General features: G+C 37.8%; 4 protein-coding genes across 5 annotated transcripts; 2 read left to right on the top strand and 2 right to left on the bottom strand.

Moving 5' to 3' along the window:
• Positions 1-414: 414 nt before the first annotated feature.
• On the bottom strand, positions 415-6,963 carry si:dkey-71l1.1 (uncharacterized protein LOC569883 homolog). The gene is made up of 10 exons (XM_056252933.1): positions 6,768-6,963; positions 6,336-6,528; positions 6,166-6,233; positions 5,962-6,054; positions 4,897-4,998; positions 4,708-4,813; positions 2,527-2,649; positions 2,283-2,359; positions 2,090-2,192; positions 415-1,235 (listed from the first exon to the last, which is right to left on the bottom strand). The coding sequence occupies exons 2-10, from the start codon at positions 6,478-6,480 to the stop codon at positions 1,096-1,098; spliced, it is 957 nt and encodes a 318-aa protein (XP_056108908.1). The 5' UTR covers positions 6,481-6,528; positions 6,768-6,963; the 3' UTR covers positions 415-1,095.
• Positions 6,964-7,326: 363 nt separating this feature from the next.
• ufc1 (ubiquitin-fold modifier conjugating enzyme 1) lies at positions 7,327-8,584 on the top strand. The gene is made up of 6 exons (XM_056252870.1): positions 7,327-7,505; positions 7,710-7,777; positions 7,852-7,915; positions 8,003-8,079; positions 8,188-8,278; positions 8,396-8,584. Exons 1-6 carry the CDS (start codon positions 7,383-7,385, stop codon positions 8,474-8,476), a joined length of 504 nt encoding a protein of 167 aa, XP_056108845.1. The 5' UTR covers positions 7,327-7,382; the 3' UTR covers positions 8,477-8,584.
• A 974-nt stretch (positions 8,585-9,558) lies between these two features.
• On the bottom strand, positions 9,559-11,014 carry gig2p (grass carp reovirus (GCRV)-induced gene 2p). Of its 2 annotated transcripts, none has more exons than XM_056252868.1 (2): positions 10,875-11,014; positions 9,559-10,271 (listed from the first exon to the last, which is right to left on the bottom strand). In XM_056252868.1, exon 2 carries the CDS (start codon positions 10,253-10,255, stop codon positions 9,608-9,610), a length of 648 nt encoding a protein of 215 aa, XP_056108843.1. In that variant the 5' UTR covers positions 10,256-10,271; positions 10,875-11,014; the 3' UTR covers positions 9,559-9,607. The 2 variants fall into 2 exon arrangements, with proteins under 2 accessions (XP_056108843.1, XP_056108842.1); XM_056252867.1 differs by having other exon boundaries at positions 9,559-10,268; positions 10,871-11,013.
• A 955-nt stretch (positions 11,015-11,969) lies between these two features.
• Positions 11,970-19,457, top strand: fdxacb1 (ferredoxin-fold anticodon binding domain containing 1). Its single transcript, XM_056252932.1, has 5 exons — positions 11,970-12,624; positions 12,993-13,149; positions 13,302-13,505; positions 13,844-14,002; positions 18,332-19,457. Exons 1-5 carry the CDS (start codon positions 12,450-12,452, stop codon positions 19,383-19,385), a joined length of 1,749 nt encoding a protein of 582 aa, XP_056108907.1. The 5' UTR covers positions 11,970-12,449; the 3' UTR covers positions 19,386-19,457.
• Positions 19,458-19,674: the final 217 nt, after the last annotated feature.

Below are 19,674 nucleotides of genomic sequence, written 5' to 3'. Positions count from 1 at the left end.
AGCAATTGCTTTAACATGATTCTCAAATGTTTTTTATAGTTGATCAGCTGGAAAAATCATTCTGAAAGTGATTCCAATGATATCGCTCCTCTTTGTCATTTTTGTTATAGCAGTGGTGTGGAATATCACTATTCTCATAGAATTAGAAGAAATATTTAAACTTTATGGTTACAGTTATCGTCCTCCATGTGAATGGGTCTTAAGTCACGTTCATTTAAGGGATATACTCTTGCATTTACATGCGGTTGACACTCCTGACACAACGTGTATATGGTCAATATGATGCAGGCCAGATTCACACCTGCATTCCTGTGAGCCAATGGCTGTTATGCTTCATAAGTCAATGCAATACCACTCCACAGCTCTGACTCTAGTCTGATTTTTGTCAAATCAGAAAAAAAGTCCTATAATATCTCATGTATAATGCATCCTTCCTTATACAGCTCACACTGTCACTGTGTTTCCTTCCATTGTCATACTAGCCTTCATACCAGAGTCCGTCCCCTAAGAAGAGACGTAAAAGTTAGTTTAAGAAGGAGAGCAGATGGTGTTTTATTTGAATGGAAGTCAATTGAGGGGATAACACATGAAACATTTTTGGACCTCTTTGCTAATCATCAGTATGTTTGGCTTGATTTATTGATATTAAAGTCTAAACTATAACTGGAGTTTGCTACAAAAAATAGATCTTTAATAGAGAAGTCACAGGAAATTTTGCGACACTCATTTACGTCACTGCATTTGCATGGTCTCTGCCAACAGATGCTGCCACCTTGTTCTTAAATAAGAAAAAATCTGTGAACATACCTCAGTTATTTACCTCAGGTTACTTAGGGGCCAACATAAGACCAAAACAGCTAAACCTTTGAAACAGGATGGAACAAACATAGAGGGATTTGTGTTCCTGGTCTTTTTTAGCCCTCATTCCTGCTGGCCATGAACGGCATGATTGTCCAGTATGGCAAACAGGGCTTTGGTTGGATTTCCTGTTCTGTCCGTAGTCTGTGGTGGACCAGTGTCTTTGGGCAGACGTGAAGGTGGTTTTCTGGGGTCCCCAAAGTCTTAAGCGTGCCTATATTGAGTTAGGATCCGTATCTAACCAACACTGACCCCAAGACCGACCTGCAACTTGTCCGCTCTGTGGTTGACAAAGGCACCCATGATCAAGGTGGCAGGCAGAGGGTAGAGCCGCTTTTCCAGAACCCCACCAATGATACAGCGGCTGTCCAACATTCCTAAAAAAAACCATCAAAATTATTAACAAAATGATGAGTTACATGTGAAACATAAGTTTAATTCATTAGGCATTTAGAAGACTACTGTCTGAACAATGGCGGCAAGTGCTATATTCTGCAATAGACTACCATTCAAAAGTTTGAGGTCAGTTTTTTCTCCCCTAAAGCAATGAATACTTTTATCCAGAAAAGGATTAATTAAATTGATCAAAAGTGACATTAAATACTTTTATAATGTTACAAAAGATTTTTATCTAAAAAAAAATACTCTTCTTTTTAAACTTTCTTTTCTATTCAAATCATTTTAAAACCCTACTGACCCCAAACTTTTTAATGGCAGTGTATAAAATTTTACTTATTTACAAATCAGTGTCCAACAAAATGCACAATCCACTCATATTACACAGACTTGGAGTTTCTACAGAAACATAGGTTATACTACTGTTAGACTAATGTTTATTGTTATTGCTATGCCAAGATGAAGCCAGCTAATTTTTTCACATGTTCTATGGAAGATGTATAGAGCTTTGTTAATGACAGGGGTTCCAACTGAAGACAAGTTTTTTTAATAGAATTTTTACTTCCTGAACACTACTGTTGCCATCTACAATGAGGAGTATGAAAAACAAAACACTAATTTGAGTAAGAGTATATAAGTCAATGTTTAAAACCAGGTTTAAAAAGAGAAAGGGTTCACGTTTTGTCACGACTTGACTGAAATTGGGTCTTTTATGATCAGTTTTGTGGCAAAAGGCAGATTGCTTGGCTCAACTATGAGACAACAGAGTGACAATAAAAAAAAAAAAAGACTGCAACTTTATATATTGCACAGTCAGTATATCTGCCATTCTTACCTCTGAAGACCATTTTAGCTTCAGGAAGTTCCATCTGGTAACCAAAAGAGAAGGTTGTCTCTTGGGTCCTAGTACTCGCCTCAAACTCCACTCCCACCTGAATCTGCAGAGATGAATTAACACTTGATGAATTACGAAACTATTGCTGTGTCTTGTCATTGAAACAATAACATACCCATCAACACCACCATACCTGTTTGTTGGCCCTGTGGTAGTAGCTAGCATGTGCACCTCCTTTACCAGCATTCAGAGTTGCAACCCAATTTGGCCCTAAGGCAGAAAATGATATGACATTTGAGCTTTAAGTACCTTTGAGAAACAGAACACTGTACACACAAATAGGATGAGTTACACTCAAGAAGTAACTGCTTAGGACTACTTACACTGGTGTATAACAAATGGATGACCATTGCACTAAAGCAGAAGACCCATCTAACCTGAGTACTGGCCTGCCAGGGTAAGTATTCCCCCTTCTTCTGCTCGACCTCGATGGTACACCAGCTCTCCCCCCAGTACCAGCTGCGGGGATACGCTTTGAAGAAAGTGTGCAACCATGATAACTGGCACAAAAAAGGCACAAACAGATAACAACATTAACTAGAGTTTAATTTGTTTTTAAATGTGAGCAGCACACATTTAGCGTGAGACTAATGCAATTTTGTCGCTATGCAGAAGGTTGGTTAACTTTGCAATATCCTTGCAGCACCAAAGTAGAATTAATATTAGGAAATTATTTCACAACTTTAATTGTATACACCTCGGAAATATACTGAGGTCTGGGCCTCGGGGACCTCAATGGAGGGTATGGCCCTGGGTGTTACAGATCACTGTGGGGGCCTCAGTTTAAGCAGCATGTAAACCGATCATCCTTTTCACAACTAGTTATAGCACGAAATACACATGAATGGACACCCGAACATTTTATTGAGATTGGAATCGAGTCATGTGAACGTATGAAGACCCAAAGATTGAATCGAGATTGGAAATAAATCGTGTGAACACACGAAGATTGAATCCAGATTAGAATTGAATTGTGTGAGCACACGAAGACCTGCAGATTGAATCAAGATTGGAATCAAATCGTGTGAACACACGAAGCCCTGAAGATTGAATCAAGATTGGAATCAAATCGTGTGAACACACGAAGCCCTGAAGATTGAATCAAAATTGGAATCAAATCGTGTGAAGATACGAAGCACTGAAGATTGAATCAAGATTGGAATCAAATCGTGTGAACTCACCAAGACCTGAAGATTGAATCAAAATTGGAATCAAATCGTGTGAAGATACGAAGACCCAAAGATTGAATCAAGATTGGAATCGAATCGAGTGAACACACGAAGACACGAGGATTGAATCCAGATTGGAATAGAATCGTGTGAACATACAAAGACCCGAAGGTTGAATCGAGATTGGAATCAAGTCGTGTGAACGTACGAAGATCTGAAGATTGAATCGATAATAGAATCAAATCGAGTGAACACACAAATACCGGAAGATTGAATCGAGGTTCTAAGCTCGCTAAGGTGTTCTGAGTGGTTTTAGTTTGTTGCTACGTGATTGCTAGGGTGTCTGAGGAGTTGTCAGAGTGTTGCTATTTAGCTGTTAAGGTGTTTTGAGTGCTTTAGTGTGGTGTTAAGGCCCCAATATACTTCAAGAGAAGTCGAAGAACGAACTGATGTGACATTTCGAACAAAATCAGGCCAAATCAAAGTTCATTTGGAGTTCGTTTTGGGAGTTCGAAACAGCCTTTCAAAGCAAACTTTATGGAAAAGTTTGCTATAGCTGGAAAACAACTTTGTACTACCATTGGTCCGTGGCGATTATGTAATGGGTAGCTGTCCGCCTTCTTGCAGCATATACTGTATTTACATATTCAACTAAAAGCTGCTCTCAGTAGTGTGGGCGGTTTAGGATGTTCGCTAACAGCATATCGCTGCTCATGTATTTCAAACTTTGGTTTACCCTTTGATTTAAGAACGAAAAAGAACTTTACCGCGAGTATATCGGGGCCTTTATGCGTTGCCGAACCAGTTTGGCCTAAAATATTCAATTGAAGTACACCCTAAATGTTTAAGGTAATATTTCAATATTTGAACACATTCGCATGTTCACAGTTCTTTTATGTTGGTTAATGGTCACATGACATGCGGGTAAACAAACAAACTAACCACTTTTAGTAAGGGTTATTATTTCAACAGGTTCTATTTTAAAATGATTTATTCATTATAATCTTTCATTTTTATGATTTTTTCGTTTGAATTCATTATTAGTTTTTCATCAACTCACAAAATTGCTTCTCTCAGGAAACCCCAGATTGGAAACCCATGTCTTATACTAATAAAAGACAGACACACTAATGAGAAGAAACAACTGATTCAAACATATCTTTTTTTTTTTTTTTTACAGAAGCAGGGTGACTCTTAAGGAGTTTAAAAAGAATGCAGTGCTACTCAATTTTTTTTTTTTTAACAATTCATCAAAATGACGTACAAGAGCAACAGAAGAAAGACCTGTTCTGCATGTTCTGTATTGTGTTGTTTTAACCAAAGCACATTCCTGTGACATCTATAAATCAGTCTGTCATCCGTCATAATGAGGAACTCACGCGATCATACCTGATTCCCTGAGAATGTCAGGGTTAGCCAAAGTAATCGCTGCTGTGAAGTCACTGCCTCTATACTCCGTCTCAAACTGCCATGTGACAAACTGTGCCTGTTGAGTCTATTTCAAAGAATATGAAGTCAGTCCACACCACATTGTTAAAAAGTGTTTAAACTAGAGCAATATTGCATACTGCTACTAACCTGAAATACTGCTTTAGCTCTTATTTTCTCACTCAGATGAAACAAAGAGTGTGCATTTAAGCTGCCAGAGGAGTCCATTTCCCCAATAAGCATAGGTGAGTCCTTTATACACAGAAGATCATTGGATTGTAAATTCATCATAACTTATCTAATGCATATATACCCAACACACTTCAGGCAATTAGTTCATTATTATTTAAACCTGTCCATTACTGCCCATTAAGATGCACTACTTTTGAAATGTGTTCAAACAAACCTAGTAACTCGTACTGCAGGTTTTTTATTTATTCAAACATTGCATAATATGCAGTATGAGTCATAAGCTAAAAATAAATAACTTTTAATGTTAAATAAGTTACCTAAACCAAAGCCTACTTTAGAATTTGGTAAGAAAAGGCATTCAAGTTATCCAACAATGTCAAAAGTCAGTATCAGTCCATATTCATGTCTTTATGAAGTAGCGAATGTTCCCAGAACAAAACAATTCCTATTAAATAATCTTTGGCAGAATACTGACATACTTTTAAAAGGAATGCATCTCTTGTTTTTAACCGCAAAAATGCATTGTGTGAAGGGGCATTAATTAATGAGCATAAGAAACTTACCAAGCCCAAAAGTTTGAAATGTATATTCTTGTTTTTGTGAGTGTGTGAAAGCACCTTTAGAAGCGCTATACAAAAATGAAGTTTCTTAATATTGTCTTTATTACTGTACTCCTAATTCAACAAAAATCACAAGTCCAATTTTCCTGCCATTTTGCCCTGATTCCAAACTACAGTGTATAATATGTCACAGCATAGTTGCTTAACTAATATACACAACCTTGTAATGTCATTTGCAGGATAACCCAATCAAATTGTGATGCAGAAGAAGAATAATACAAGAATAATAATACAACAAATATCGACGCCCCTGTCCAAACATACTGTACCTCTTGCCAAAGATTTTTGATAAAGATGTTGTTAAATCCCCTAACCTCAGCTGTAATGCCACAGAAAACCACTTGAACAGGAACAGATGCAAGAAAAAAGAACTGAACATGATCCAGATCTGTCAGATTCTTACCGTTTCTTTGCTGTCAGTGTCTGACTGTAGGTGCTCAGCGTGAAAGCGATAACTGGACGGAGCAACAGCACTGAGGTGAAACGTGTGACTGACCTGAGGAGAGAAGAAACACAAATATTTAGTGCTAAATTGTGCTGAAAATGTTCATTAAAATAAGTGAAACTCCTGAATAGTGTCATAATTGAATAACATGTATGAACAAACCTTGAAAAAACTGCTGAGGGTCTTATTTATCACCAGTTTTACACCTTCAATCTGCTGTGGAAATACATCTAGAAGCACCAGCAATTATGTAAATACATTATGTATGTATTTTAATTGAATTTATGAAAAATGCATAAAAAAATCAACAGAGATAGAAAAGAGTATCAGACCTTTACAGTTGCGGTGTAGACCATCAAAGCTTCCCGGGTTAGGCAGCCGTCCATCTCTCCTATCCCACCGTGACAAGGGTCTATCTTGTGGAAAGGGGGAGTTTTGGCGCCCTGGCCGGTTTGACAAGGCCAGCACACTGCCCATGGGAACCCAGAGCCAAATGAGAGGACCACACACTTTCAACCTGATCTTCTGAACTGTGAGAGACAAAATTATTAATAATAATTTAATCATATAAAACATTGGATCATGCAATCTTCCTTTACTAAGAAATTGCAATATTGCCCACATTTCACAAAAATACATAAGAAAAGATAATGGGGGGGAGTAAATAATTTTCAACTCTGCAAGAACTCGAATCAACATGATAATAACGAATGACCTGCACATTTGAGCTCGTCAATAATCATGCATTTTCTGGCATTACTTACGCTGAATAAATGTGGGTTGTGCCGTTACAGTATGCAAAAATGATATCCTGAAATCATACTGAAATATAGCTTTTTACATCCAGTGACCGCTGGAAGAGAGTAAGGTGAAAGGATGCTGAGGGATGTAGAGACAACTCAACTACAGACTCTAGCGGCGGAACCAGCTGATCAGTGCAGTCATTTAAAGAAGAGCAGCTATGAAACACCTCCGTGCAGAAACATGCTGCTGTTCATTCTGCACAACGCTGAAAACAAGACATTTGGACAATTAATGAAGCGTATTTGCAACGCTGTGTTGTTAGCATAATATATTGTTGTGATATGATACAAGGTAAGCTCTTTTAATAATAAAAGTAACTTTAAATAACATATTCTGACGTCACGGGGCACATACATTGGGGTGGTATGACTCATTTCTGCGACTCGGTTCTTTTGAAAAGTTCGTTTCAATGAACCGATTCAGTCATTCTTTAACGTCATCACGTGGTCCATGTATGCACGCACGTGTAGCACTTGAGTAGTTGTTTAGTGAGATACCTGTCTATGTGAGATACACTAAAAAGATCCGACTCGAAAGAACGATTCGTTTACGAATCGGACACCGCAACTGTCAACATGGCAGATGAAGCCACTAGAAAGGCAGTTTCTGATATACCACTTTTAAAAACAAATTCAGGACCAAGAGACAAAGAACTATGGGTTCAGAGACTTCGAGAAGAATATTTAGCTCTCATAAAGGTGAGTTATTGTATTGTAGCAAAAGCATATTAGGGAGCTACGATGCTAGCTGTGTGAACGAATAACCATACGTGTCATTAAGTTAAAAGTGTTCAGTCTTATTGACTTAGTTCATTATCATTTATGATTAACAGTTTGCGTACAAATATAAACTTAATGTTTCAAAATATGTGCGCTTCATATAATAATTGCGTTGCCTTGCAGTATGTTGAAAATAACAAAGCAGCTGACAATGATTGGTTCCGTTTGGAGTCCAACAAAGAGGGTACAAGGTCAGTATTATTACCATTCTTCTTTTTAGGAGCTCTTATATTTTCATTAACATCTTGCTACCTTTTCTGTGTAGGTGGTTTGGAAAATGCTGGTATATTCACGAGCTTCTAAAATATGAATTTGACATGGAGTTTGATGTAAGGCATTTTGAACTCACTTACTTTACATTTAACTTAATTTTATGAAAGTCTGGATAACGTATTTAACTTCACCCTGATTTCCAGATTCCAGTTACATATCCTGCCACAGCACCTGAAGTGGCCATTCCTGAGTTAGATGGGAAGACGGCGAAGATGTACAGGTTCGCTTCATGTGTTAATAGCTTTTCAATTTCATCCCAATTATCTAATATTGTGTTAAAATGTACCTTTATTGTGAAATGATCTTTCAAAACCATTTTTTGTCACAGAGGTGGAAAAATCTGCCTGACAGACCACTTCAAGCCACTGTGGGCAAGAAATGTCCCAAAGTTTGGTCTGGCTCATCTAATGGCTTTGGGAGTAAGTAAAGTTACATGTCTAAAATGATATGTATTATGTCATTCATTTCCTAAACTAATTTGTTTCTTTGAAGGTATTGCATCTCATATTAATAACTAATCTCTGTTCTTTCCAAAGCTTGGACCATGGCTTGCAGTTGAGATTCCAGACCTCATTGCAAAAGGCATAATTGAACATAAAGAACAGCAAAACAGCTGAAAGTAGCCGTAGCATCCTTTGCATTTCACTATGTCTTAATGATGCAAACACAAATGAGGTTTTAACACATTTTGTCAAAATCATGGCTACCTACCACCCTGTGGTTTCAAATTTTTGTTTGCAACCTCATAGCAACTGTGTATGTCACATTCACATTTGTACATCTGTTTTTTTTTTTTTTTTTCGTTCAGGTTTATAATGCCTGTTCAATGGAATGTGTATGTATTCCTCAGTAAAGCCTGGTATGTAAATAAATGCGGGACCATTTTAAATTGTGGTCTTGGGGAAACCTCACTAGGATTTAAAATGTTAAACCTTTAATTGAAGTTTTATAACTTGCAAAAAACAATAAAATCATAGTATGCCAAATGATTCACTTTCTCATCTGGAAGTTTTTCTGCTTCCAGCTTTTTAAATAAGAAAAAAATGTGTGTAGTAGGTTACTGTTCATCCTATAAGTTACCAGATATTTAGTAATCCAATGTGTCTTTTAGATGACAGGAGGTTCCCAGTTCCTTCAGGGTGTAATGGTTAATAAAGCAAGATTTAATGATTTCTACAATTAACTCTTATTCCATAATGAAATAGTGTCACAAATAAATCAAATAAAATAACAGATATTCAAGGTATAATTTTGGCCCATGAAATATGGCTATAACAAACATTCCTACAGGTTTTGCAATTGAAATCCTCATTACTTTTGCATGTGTATTAAGAACAGAAATAGTTCTGATCATCTATTTTCAAACATTTAATATACTAGTCAATGCACAAAATGGATGTATTTTTTTACGACATTTTTAATGAAAAAAAAAAATCAAAATATAGTACAGATGGTATAGACCATTAAGTCACAGGCAATCAATATATGTATACTTTCAGTTTTGTTTATAACCTCAAATATGGTGCCACATAACAGCAGAAAAAAAGTGATTGTCAGAGGATGAATGTCAAAGATGATTGTGTGTCCCTGAGAACTATGAGGAAAGTCAAATCTTATATACACAGATAAAGTGGATTTCAGTTCAACTGTAAACATTAATACAGTTGAACTGCTGAAAAGCTGTGCCTAGCGTACAAACCAGCCTAAAACAAGCCTCTGGATGAAGTATCCGTCATGATCAGTTCTGATTAATAGCCATCACACTTGTGTTTGATCATGAGAGTGCAGATAGTCTCTCCACATCCCCAGCATTGCTGTACAGCATGAGCAGGACCTGCTTTTAATTTGCACACTGCACAAGTACCTGAGGTGTTTGAATATGTTGGAGCCTTTTGGTTTTGAGAAATGAGCTGTTTGAGTTCAGTTAAGATGGTCATGTTGGGTGCAAGAGCAATATCTGTGACCTCGATACGCGCTGGGTCAAAGACACAGTCCTCTTCTAGACCGCTAGGCACAGCTTTCATGCCACAGTTAGGAGGTACCCAGGCAGTGTCATAGCCCTGGCTATTCCAGGTCTTCTGCATGGGATGGTTGTCCTTATCAATTCTTTTGATTTTTCCACAGTCGACGCTTAATTTAAGCACGATTCTGTCAGTAGGTTGTGATCTCAGAGGATAGCGCTCTGCTTTCTTCTGGTCACGGCTCACATAAACTCCAGGTCCTAGCATTCCATCTGCTGATTGCTTGAACCCATTTGTTATGATCTGACGAGCTTGTTGCACAGAGGTGCCGTGATACATTGTATAGTGTCTGCCTGATTTGGCTTCCTGGCCTGCCTGAAGATGACGATCTTCATCATAGAAAGCCTCCCAGCCAAAGAATTGGATGGATGACATTTTTTTTAAATTTCTCCTGTGGATTAAATGGAATAATAATAAATTGCTTGTCAGTTTGACACTACCAGCAAAATGTTTGGACACATCTTTATTACTATTTTCTATAATTTAGAATACTAATAAAGTCAACCAAAAACTATAAAATAACAAATAAAAGTAAGGAAATGTATGTTAGTTAGAAATGTTAAACAAATCAATGTTTCAATATAAATCAATATTATAGCTTCTTCAAAGTAACCACCTTGTGCCTAATTTACAAGAACTTCCCGGTCCAAATCATTCGCTTATATAATAAATGGAATTTTACTTTTGTAAAGAAATTAATTGTACGTTTATAAGAAAAAAACATTTATAATTTCTAGCAATAATGCCAAACATCACAAACATATTCAGAATGAAACATAAATTAAGTTAGTCCAAATCCAAATATTTCACTCCTAATGTAGCCTACTGTCAGTTCTTTGTGTGATTGTGTCAGCTTAAACATGTGTAAACATTTACAATAGCTGCCTATATCAGCAGTTCCGCCATTTAGTTCGTGTAAACATTACATTTTATGTTCTCGACATATTCATTGATCAAGATAGCCCTATATTATTCTAAAAGGAAACAAACCTACCTTAAAATACTTCGCGCAAGTGAACAAGAAATTACATGAAACTCCGAGTCTGAACTTTCTAATTTGGTTATACTCCGGACAGGAAGCTTTCACTTTCAATTTTTCTTGAACACGTCTTCCTGTTTTGCTTGGGGACAGGGGGAGTAAAAATGCATTTTCTCTCTCTATATATATAAAAAAAAAATTGTGTTTCACTTGCTCATCAGGGGAAGTCAAACAATGTGGTTCACCATGCATTTGTTTAATACTTGAAAGTGCTCACACTTTATGAAGCTAAATTTATGTGATACGTCAATCGAATTGTCTAGACCCGCCTTCTTTTTATAAAAAGTATTTCATTGACCAGAATCTCTCTTACGCATAAACGTGGTGACCAGCGATGTTGCCATGTCCGCAACGACTTTTTCCCCACAGTTGGTCAATAATAGCAGTTAATGGAACCAACTCTACATAATGTCATTAATCCCCATAGTTTTTTTTTCTTTTCACTTTCTTTCGTTACGTGTTTCTGCGTTTCAAAACTCTCTCTTCTAACGTAGGCTAAGTCTACCTACACAATTACGTATTCACGATTTAAATGACTAATATCTGTAGGCTATACCTGTGAAAACTATATTATTACAAATAGGGTTGAAATTATGTTGATTGGGATACTTTTGCCGTTGAGATAACTGGGGGAAAGTGTAACCTGAATTCTTCGAAGACGTGGCCTCTACAAAATAATACTATTATTTAAATTCAACTCAATATTTTGATCGTGTCCACGTATTTGGTAAGAGGCGATTAAATAAGATTTTATTTTGCGATGGTTCAAATGACCTATTTTTGGTACGGCAGCCGCTTATTTTTCCTAGTAAGATCTGGCAACACAGCGGACGCGTGCTAACGGGAAACTGGAACGTGGCCGGGGCATGAATATTTTATAAAATTCGATCTTAAAATTTGAATTTGAAAATGTACTCAAGGCTGGCGGTAGAAATCATCTCGTCATAATATTTTTTTTTTTATTACTTTTTTTTTTTTTTTTTTTACTGGACTGTTTACTCTCCAGACACATAAAATTGTTATTTATTTTACTACATTCGAAGTGGCCATCGAGCTCGCAGCGTATCTCATAGTAACCGGTGTTCTTGTTTACGGTGACAGAAGCACCGGTTGTTTTCCACTATGCGACATTCCACGGGGAACGAAACTTCACTGCTGCTGCTGCTGCACGCTAGCTTATGACATTGCACCTCTATCTTTTTCAATTACACCGTCTTACGTAAACGGGACTAAAACCTGCTCCTAAAACCACCTCTGGTCTTCTGGTGTTGCGTTAGCTCCCAACCAACGTCAATACAAGCTTTGGTATTTTAATTAGATTTCAAGCTGTATCGCGAGAGATGCAAGAGCGTCATGGTGACATGCAGTCTAATGTCAATGCTGCATTGTGTGTCCTGCCAGCCTCCCAGGGCTCAGTTCAAGCTCGATAGTCAACGGGACGCAGTAACGCCTGCTCAAAATGTATCGAAAAGTTTGGTTCTCCTACTAATGTGACAGCTTGCTGAATTGTCTACTTGGCATTTTCTGGAAATGTCCAAGACACGCGAAGTGCTACTTGTTGGGGAAGGCAACTTCTCTTTCTCAGCAGCTTTGAGCGAGACCGCAGGCGATGAGGTCGGCGTGACCGCCACTTGCTTTCAAAGCGAGAATCAAACATTTAAACACGAGGGAGCCGTGTTGAACATACAGCGACTCCGTGAGAGAGGTCGGTTATGTGGTTCTTCATTCTGATAATGTTGTCAAGATTGTCTTGTGTAACTTATGTTCTTACTCGTGCAGTGCTTTCTTGCGTCTTTGTTGTCCTGTCTGCATGATTTCTGAAAGATATTTTGTTCTATTTTAGTAAACCCAGAGTTTACAATCCGCTAATGTAAACATTTTCAAGTTTACCTATTCTTCCCACATAAGTATCATAGCCCTGAATTTGCATGCCTGCAGCCAAGTCCATAAATTTATACAGCCGGTTGCTATGAAACGACTGAGGAGGGTTTAAAAAGCCTCCTTGAATTCTGTATGATAATTCTGCAGAGGCCTTTAATTCAGTATTATCTTTTCCAACAATTCCCATTGCAGGAAATGCTGTTCTGTTTGAAGTGGACTGCACTTGTCTAAAGGAGCACGAAGCCATCCAGCATCATCTTTTTGACTGTGTTATTTTCAATTTCCCTCACTGTGGGCGTAAAAGTGGCGTAAAGAAGAACCGCATCCTGTTGGTGAAATTTTTCCAAAGGTAAGTGACACACACTTGTGGCTACAACTAAGGTCTTTATTAGGGTGTTACATAAGCTTCACTTCCAGCGTTATATAATGTTAATACTGAGGGGATCAAGAGTTTCATATTTCATGTAAAATGGATGGATGTTTTGTGTGTTTTTTTTCTAGTGCCGTTGCAGTCCTGAAGGACAATGGGGAAGTGCACGTCACCTTGTGCAATGGGCAAGGCGGCACTCCGTGTGACAGTCCAATGAGAGAATGGCACAATAGTTGGCAGGTGGTTGCCATGGCAGCAGAAGCAGGGCTAATTCTCAGTGAAATCCGTCCCTTTGACTGTGAAACGTATCAAGGTTACAGATGTACTGGTTACAGGTAAACAGCTTTTCACTTGGACAAGTGGACATAGTCCACTAAAATGTTATTTGACACGTTTGTAGTCAAGTCACCTTTATTTATATAGCGCTTTATACAATACTGATTGTTTCAAAGCAGTTTGACAGTGATAACAGGAAAATTATGCATTTTGTTAGTTCCGTTGAAAAGATCATTCATTATCAAATTAGTTAATTTCATCTATAAAGCAGTTCTGCAAAAAATGATGTCATCGTCCGGCTCAGTTCAGTTCTAGAATAAAGAACTTTTAATGTTCCTGTTACAATTATGTAATGGCATTCAGTTTTAAATTTAATAAATACAATTATTTTGCTAAGGAGTCAAGACAAAGGTTTTCATGTAGAGGGAGGTCTGACCCACATCTTCACTCGGAGTCTCCCGCACACCATGCCTGAGAAACTGAAAATGGAAAAACCCATTGGGAAGGAGACCGTTTGTTTTGAGCTTCCGGCAGAGTTGAGTAACTATATGAACAGGTGAGTGGTAACTTGTTGCTTATTGAATAATAGCAAAACTAAGGGTATGGTTAAACTGAAAAGTTTTCCTTTGCGTTTTTTGTGTGCAGATGATAATGTTGTCAAAACGCTCCCACACTAAAAACACTGTATTATGCATGCCAGGCCAGTAGGTGGCGCTGTCACTTTGTAAAGAAACACTACGCGCCTATACACTGAACAAATAATATGCAAGTGCATGACGTCACCGTTTTCACAAATTCGCATTTTTTGTTTGTACGTTCGTTCGTTTATTTATTCATAGTTATTTCTATAGTTATTTTGTAGTTAACACGGAGACGATAACGGTATCGCATTCAACAACTTGAACTTTGAAACCTGTTTTCAAAGGTTTGCATTTTCAGGCCCCAAAACACCATTGTCCTATAAAGAACGCCCAAAACACATACATTTGTAACGTTTTTAGTTACAGAGAAGTCACATTCTTTGTAATAATCTGTAACATTCAGTTACTTATTTTCAGAAGTGACTTATATAATGTTATTCACGTCAAACAAGCACAAATGCGCATGAAAAACAAATCAGTTCTAGCATAGGCATGGCAATAGTGGCGCAGATAAGACATACTTCACCATTAACTCATTACCCACCATTGAAGCAATTTTCCATCATTTATGACACAACGCTTTCCCGCCATTAAGACAATTTTCCAGTAGCACCTCAATGCAGTACATGAGATCCACGGGGAGGAGTCGGATCAAGATCCAAGGGGTGGAGATGGGTAGGATTAGGGGTGGGTTTAGGGATTAGGGGTGGGTTTAGGGATCAGGGGGCGGAGATGGGTAGGTTTAGGTATATGTAAGGTGGGTATCCAGATCCAACTCCTCCCCGTGGATTTCATGTACTGCATTGAGAACCATCTCCAATTTTCCAGCAATCCGTGTTTTCACTTATATGGTAGGGGGCGCTATTCCACATCTTCTGAAAGAGTACAGAATCTCTGGATCAAAGCACTGGCGAAGAAGCAGAAACAAGCGATAGAAGCATTGCTTATGCACATGTAAAATAACGTGATCGTCAAACATCGTGAACATCATATACAGTAGATAACATTTGAAGTGGGTCAAAACCTTTCATCAAAGTTATTCATGAATTTTGAACAATACCCGTTCTTGTCTTAGGACAACTTTGATGAACTTTTCTGATCCACTTCAAATGTTGGCTACTGTAAATCAAAACAGCCTAACGGTACCGGAAAATGTCCACCCAGGGCGAGCCACAGGACTGTGAAGCTTTGGGGGTGATGGGGTTGATGGACTCCATACATGTTCAGATATTCATACAAAATATTCTGAGGGCCATGAAATCTTTGTGAAAAAAATAAATAAAAATGCTGACGGTGGCTGGCAACTTTTTTAACTCGTTAAAAATATTTAACCCAATTAACACAGCATCCGTTTTTTCTGTCATCTTTTGGCTGCGCTACAGTATATGATCACGCTATCATTTATTCAAGTGCTATTAAACCATTCAAGCAAAAGAGGTGAGATGAGACGCAAAAATAAGAAATTAAATTAAATCTGTACTGGTGCGCAGTCTGTGAATATTCTTGTCTGTGTGACAGACAAAGAGGACTCATGTTTAACAGAAATCCGTTTCAGACACATAAAAGTATGCCAAAATGTCTGCTTTGTCAAATATCCTCGTAAGCACAGTTTTAAATGAGTTAAATGAAGTCTTAAAAGTACGTAAAGAGTTGTGAGGACATCGGATGTATGTCAGATCCACGTCATGTGGCAAATCTTAAAGTGACAGCAGCCTAATAAACCCGCTGCTGTGATGTCTGTCATTAATGCTAATCAAAGAACAAAAGACAAAGAGAAAATCACTCGCTGCTCTTGACTTTTGGTCACTGCTCTTGACTTAATAAGGATTAATCTGTTTAATTTATCATTTATGCAGTGAAGACTGTGAGGATTGATAACTTTACTCAATTTCTCTATATTTCCTACCCTTTAGATCAAAATTTAAAATATTCTGTCTTTATATTGTTTCTACATTTATTTGGAGATTAAATGTAAAATTATGACAATATAAAAACAGAAAAAATGTGCGGTTTATTAGTACATTTGTGTCACATGGACTACAGAAATACCATACTAACACCATTGTTTCTCACATGTCTCATGACCACATGTCAAGAGCGTCATGTAAGCTTCACAGCAGAGGGGAAGATTATTAGTGAATAATGACTTGCATTTTGGTCTGTTCCTCACACAGTTATCATGGCCTCAAAAGACTTGCAATATAGCAGACATGTCATATGAACCACATTTTGATGTTGCTTTTTGCGAGGGATGTATGAAATAGCTGTACCATGTTGTCCGATATTAGAGATTTTTTTTATTTATCGGTCTTGTTTATATTATAGAATATTTAATTGTTCATTTATCATATTTTCACATTTTGATTGCCTTTCCCATCGTTTACAGGCAGTGTTGGGTGTAACTTATTACTAAGTAATTAATTACTGTAATTTAATTACTTTTTCCTAAAAAAAGTAAAGTAAGGGATTACTTTTTATTTTTCTGTATTTTAATTAGTTACTTCTGATTTAATTGCATTAAATTTAATATAGATTATGGAACAATTCTATATACAACAATAGTGTAATTAACATCAAACATCTCCCTTTAAATACTTTATTCAGTTCAAGAATAATTTATGCAACTGAACATTTATTTGTAAGAATTAAAAGAGCAGTGTCAGGTCTATCCTTGCATTGTTCAACTGGTCGAGGTTGATATGGGATTAGCAATAAGTATTGTAATACTTTTTAGAGAGATTAATCTAATTACACTGTTGAAGATGTGATTAGTAGCTAGTAATTAATTACTTTTTTAGAGTAGCTTACCCAACAATGCAGGTTACAGGTCATAGTTAATCTTTAAAATGTATAACATGTATAACTAATAATTTATAAATGTAATCTTTAGCAACTATTAAAACATTTTTCATACTGTACATTACAATGTTGTGATGCTTAAAGTTACTAATTTCACATTTTTATGGAATATTGCAGTATTTATTATAAATGATTTATATGATTTGATCTCGTGTCTTCGTAATCTTTAATCAAAAATGTTATATTTCAATAACAATAGCAAACGACAACAATCCAATCAATTGGGCAAAATCAAGTCCTTGCTTAGATTTTTTCTTATCATAATAGGGAAGCATAGACTATCGCAACTTCCCTTTCATGGCGACTTTAATCTTTAAAACAATTGTTTTTACATTTTAGGGATTTATTTTATGTAGACAAAATAGGATAGGATTAATATTTGTAAATTTTGTTGCCATTTAATGGTTATCAATAACATGAACATTTTACAGAAGTCATACAGGTTTGGAACAGCATGAGTGTGAGTAAATAATGACAGAATTTCCTGTTTTGCATGAACTATTGCTTTAAGGTAATGAACATTAAAAAACTAGAGGTGACAGCGTGATCATGGCATTTATCATTTATATGCAAACTCATCTGTAAATGGTGACGTTGTCAAGCTGAAATCACAAATTATAATCTGTTATCAGTCTTAAGGCTCGTACACACCGGGACGAATATCGGCGCGCGTTATTCGCCAGCGTTTTTCAATGCGTTTTTTGTGTTCACACCCAAGCGATTTTGGCTGACGATGAGCCGAGTGAACATGCCAATTCATTCCCTGACATTAGATGGCGCTTAATGTAAAACAGAAATAGTCCTATGTTGTAGTCGCTGTCGCGTTTGTCATATAGTTCTTTATGTTCCGACACCAACGAGACCAGCAGCTCTACATTCATCTTGCCTTGCATCTTCCTTGTCTTATTTCTTCCCGGCAGTGTAGACGCATCTTGGCGTATATCTTCTTCACCGTTACGTATGTGTGCTCGGCAAGACCGTTTTGTGTTTGAGCGCCCCCAAGTTGTGTTTTACTGTAACTTCAGAAGCTCCAGACACGTGAGCAAAAGCGCCAATCTCATTGGTCGGATAGTTTTTGACGCGGCGCGTCAAACTAAAAAAACGAACCCGAGGCGTTTTTAAAAAAATGACGCTTTTACGCGTGTCGTTTTTCGCGTCGGTGTGCACACTCACATTGGCGCCCTTTGTTTAGTCACGAGGCGTTAAACGTCGGCAAATATCGCGCGCGTAATTCGTCCCGGTGTGAACAGGCCTTTACACTATATTATACAAAAAGAAAAAGATGGGCTGTTCACTCTAAAAACAATAACTGCCATATTTTTGTCAGTATGCTTATGAATTTAAGTGTTTTCATTAATTTACTTGATTCTTGTGTCTCCTGTCAGGAACTTCCTTGGTCAGCAGTCCCATCATCCAGTGAAAACTGTCCAGGAACAGTTACTTCGAGAGCTAAAGTCAGTCTGGCCTGTTTGCAGTATAAATGAGGATTTCCCAGAACTGGTAAGCTGCCTACCAGAAACACCTGAGGCTTGTGACTCCACTCTGACCCAGTCAGAGGTCTACTGGATTAAACCTACTGACACCTATATATTTGACCAAAGCGAAAATGAGCAAAAGGACTGTGAGTCTATGGATGACCAACAAAGCTTTACTGGCAGCTATGCACTTCGACCGTCTCTGTTGCTGCATGTCCAAGAGATCACCCAGAACGAGGACTTCAGCCCTGGTACGCTTCATGCGGTCAGTGGCCTGGTCTTTCAGAGAGTGCCCATCTCCCTGAGCCGTTCTCCTGCATTCCACCAGCTTCTATTAGTGGGAATGTTCCCTACAGAATCCCATCCTCTCCAGTGCTTCCAAGATTGTTTGGAGTCGCTTCTCACTTCTTACAGCGTCTCCTTTGAAGAGGCGCGAATAGGCCTAGAGCAGCAAGTGTGGATGAATTTAAAGATGCTTCCCAAGTTTGGGCGGATCGCATCACTACCCTCTTTGTCTTCAGCCCTCGATGACGGTTTTCAGTTAATTGCCGTCTCAATAAACTTGGATCATTTAGCCACTGTGATTTTCGGCATTTCTGACTGGCGCTTGCTTTGGAGTGCCGATCCTCGCTTTCTTAAGCATTTCGAGGCCAATCCACTTGGACCTTTCAGTCCTTTCTCCCTTTACCCACCAAGCTACTCGCATGATGTCAGTTTCTGGATGGACCCAGAAATCTATGAGGAACTGGACTTCCATGCAGTTGTGCGAGAGGCTTCTTGCGGTTCTGTTAAAAACGTGGCGTTAGTGGATCGCTTCAGACACCCACACATGGGTCACGCTAGCCTCTGCTATAGGCTGACATATCAGTCGTCAGATCGCGCCCTCTCACACAGCCAGGTCTTGGGACTACAGAATCAGCTACGGAGACTGTTACCCCTGCGCCTGCAGGTCACGCTGAGGTGAAGAGGTTTAAATGGATGTATAATCTCAGATTTGAATTTTTAAAGATGAAATTTAGCTTCGTAGATGGGAAGAGTGAGTCTGCAGTTTTCTGCAGTTGTTTTTATAAATACACAAAAGTGAGTGGTTAAAATACAATTTTAGCAATTAAAATGGGGTATTATTTCCATTTTATTTAAAACTGACATATCAAACTATTTGAGCTGAAGGGATTTTTTTGTTGCTGTTTTTGAAATCCTATCATTATACATATTGATATCCAAGAAATGTTTACAAATTTCAGTGGTACTGT

The sequence above is a fragment of the Rhinichthys klamathensis genome, unplaced genomic scaffold (genome assembly GCF_029890125.1).
Source record: "Rhinichthys klamathensis goyatoka isolate OS25496 unplaced genomic scaffold, OSU_Roscu_1.1 h1tg000099l_1, whole genome shotgun sequence".
In the NCBI taxonomy this organism is placed as follows: Eukaryota; Metazoa; Chordata; class Actinopteri; order Cypriniformes; family Leuciscidae; genus Rhinichthys; species Rhinichthys klamathensis.
Note: the sequence above shows the minus strand (reverse complement) of the source record. Positions and strands in the feature narration are given on the sequence as shown.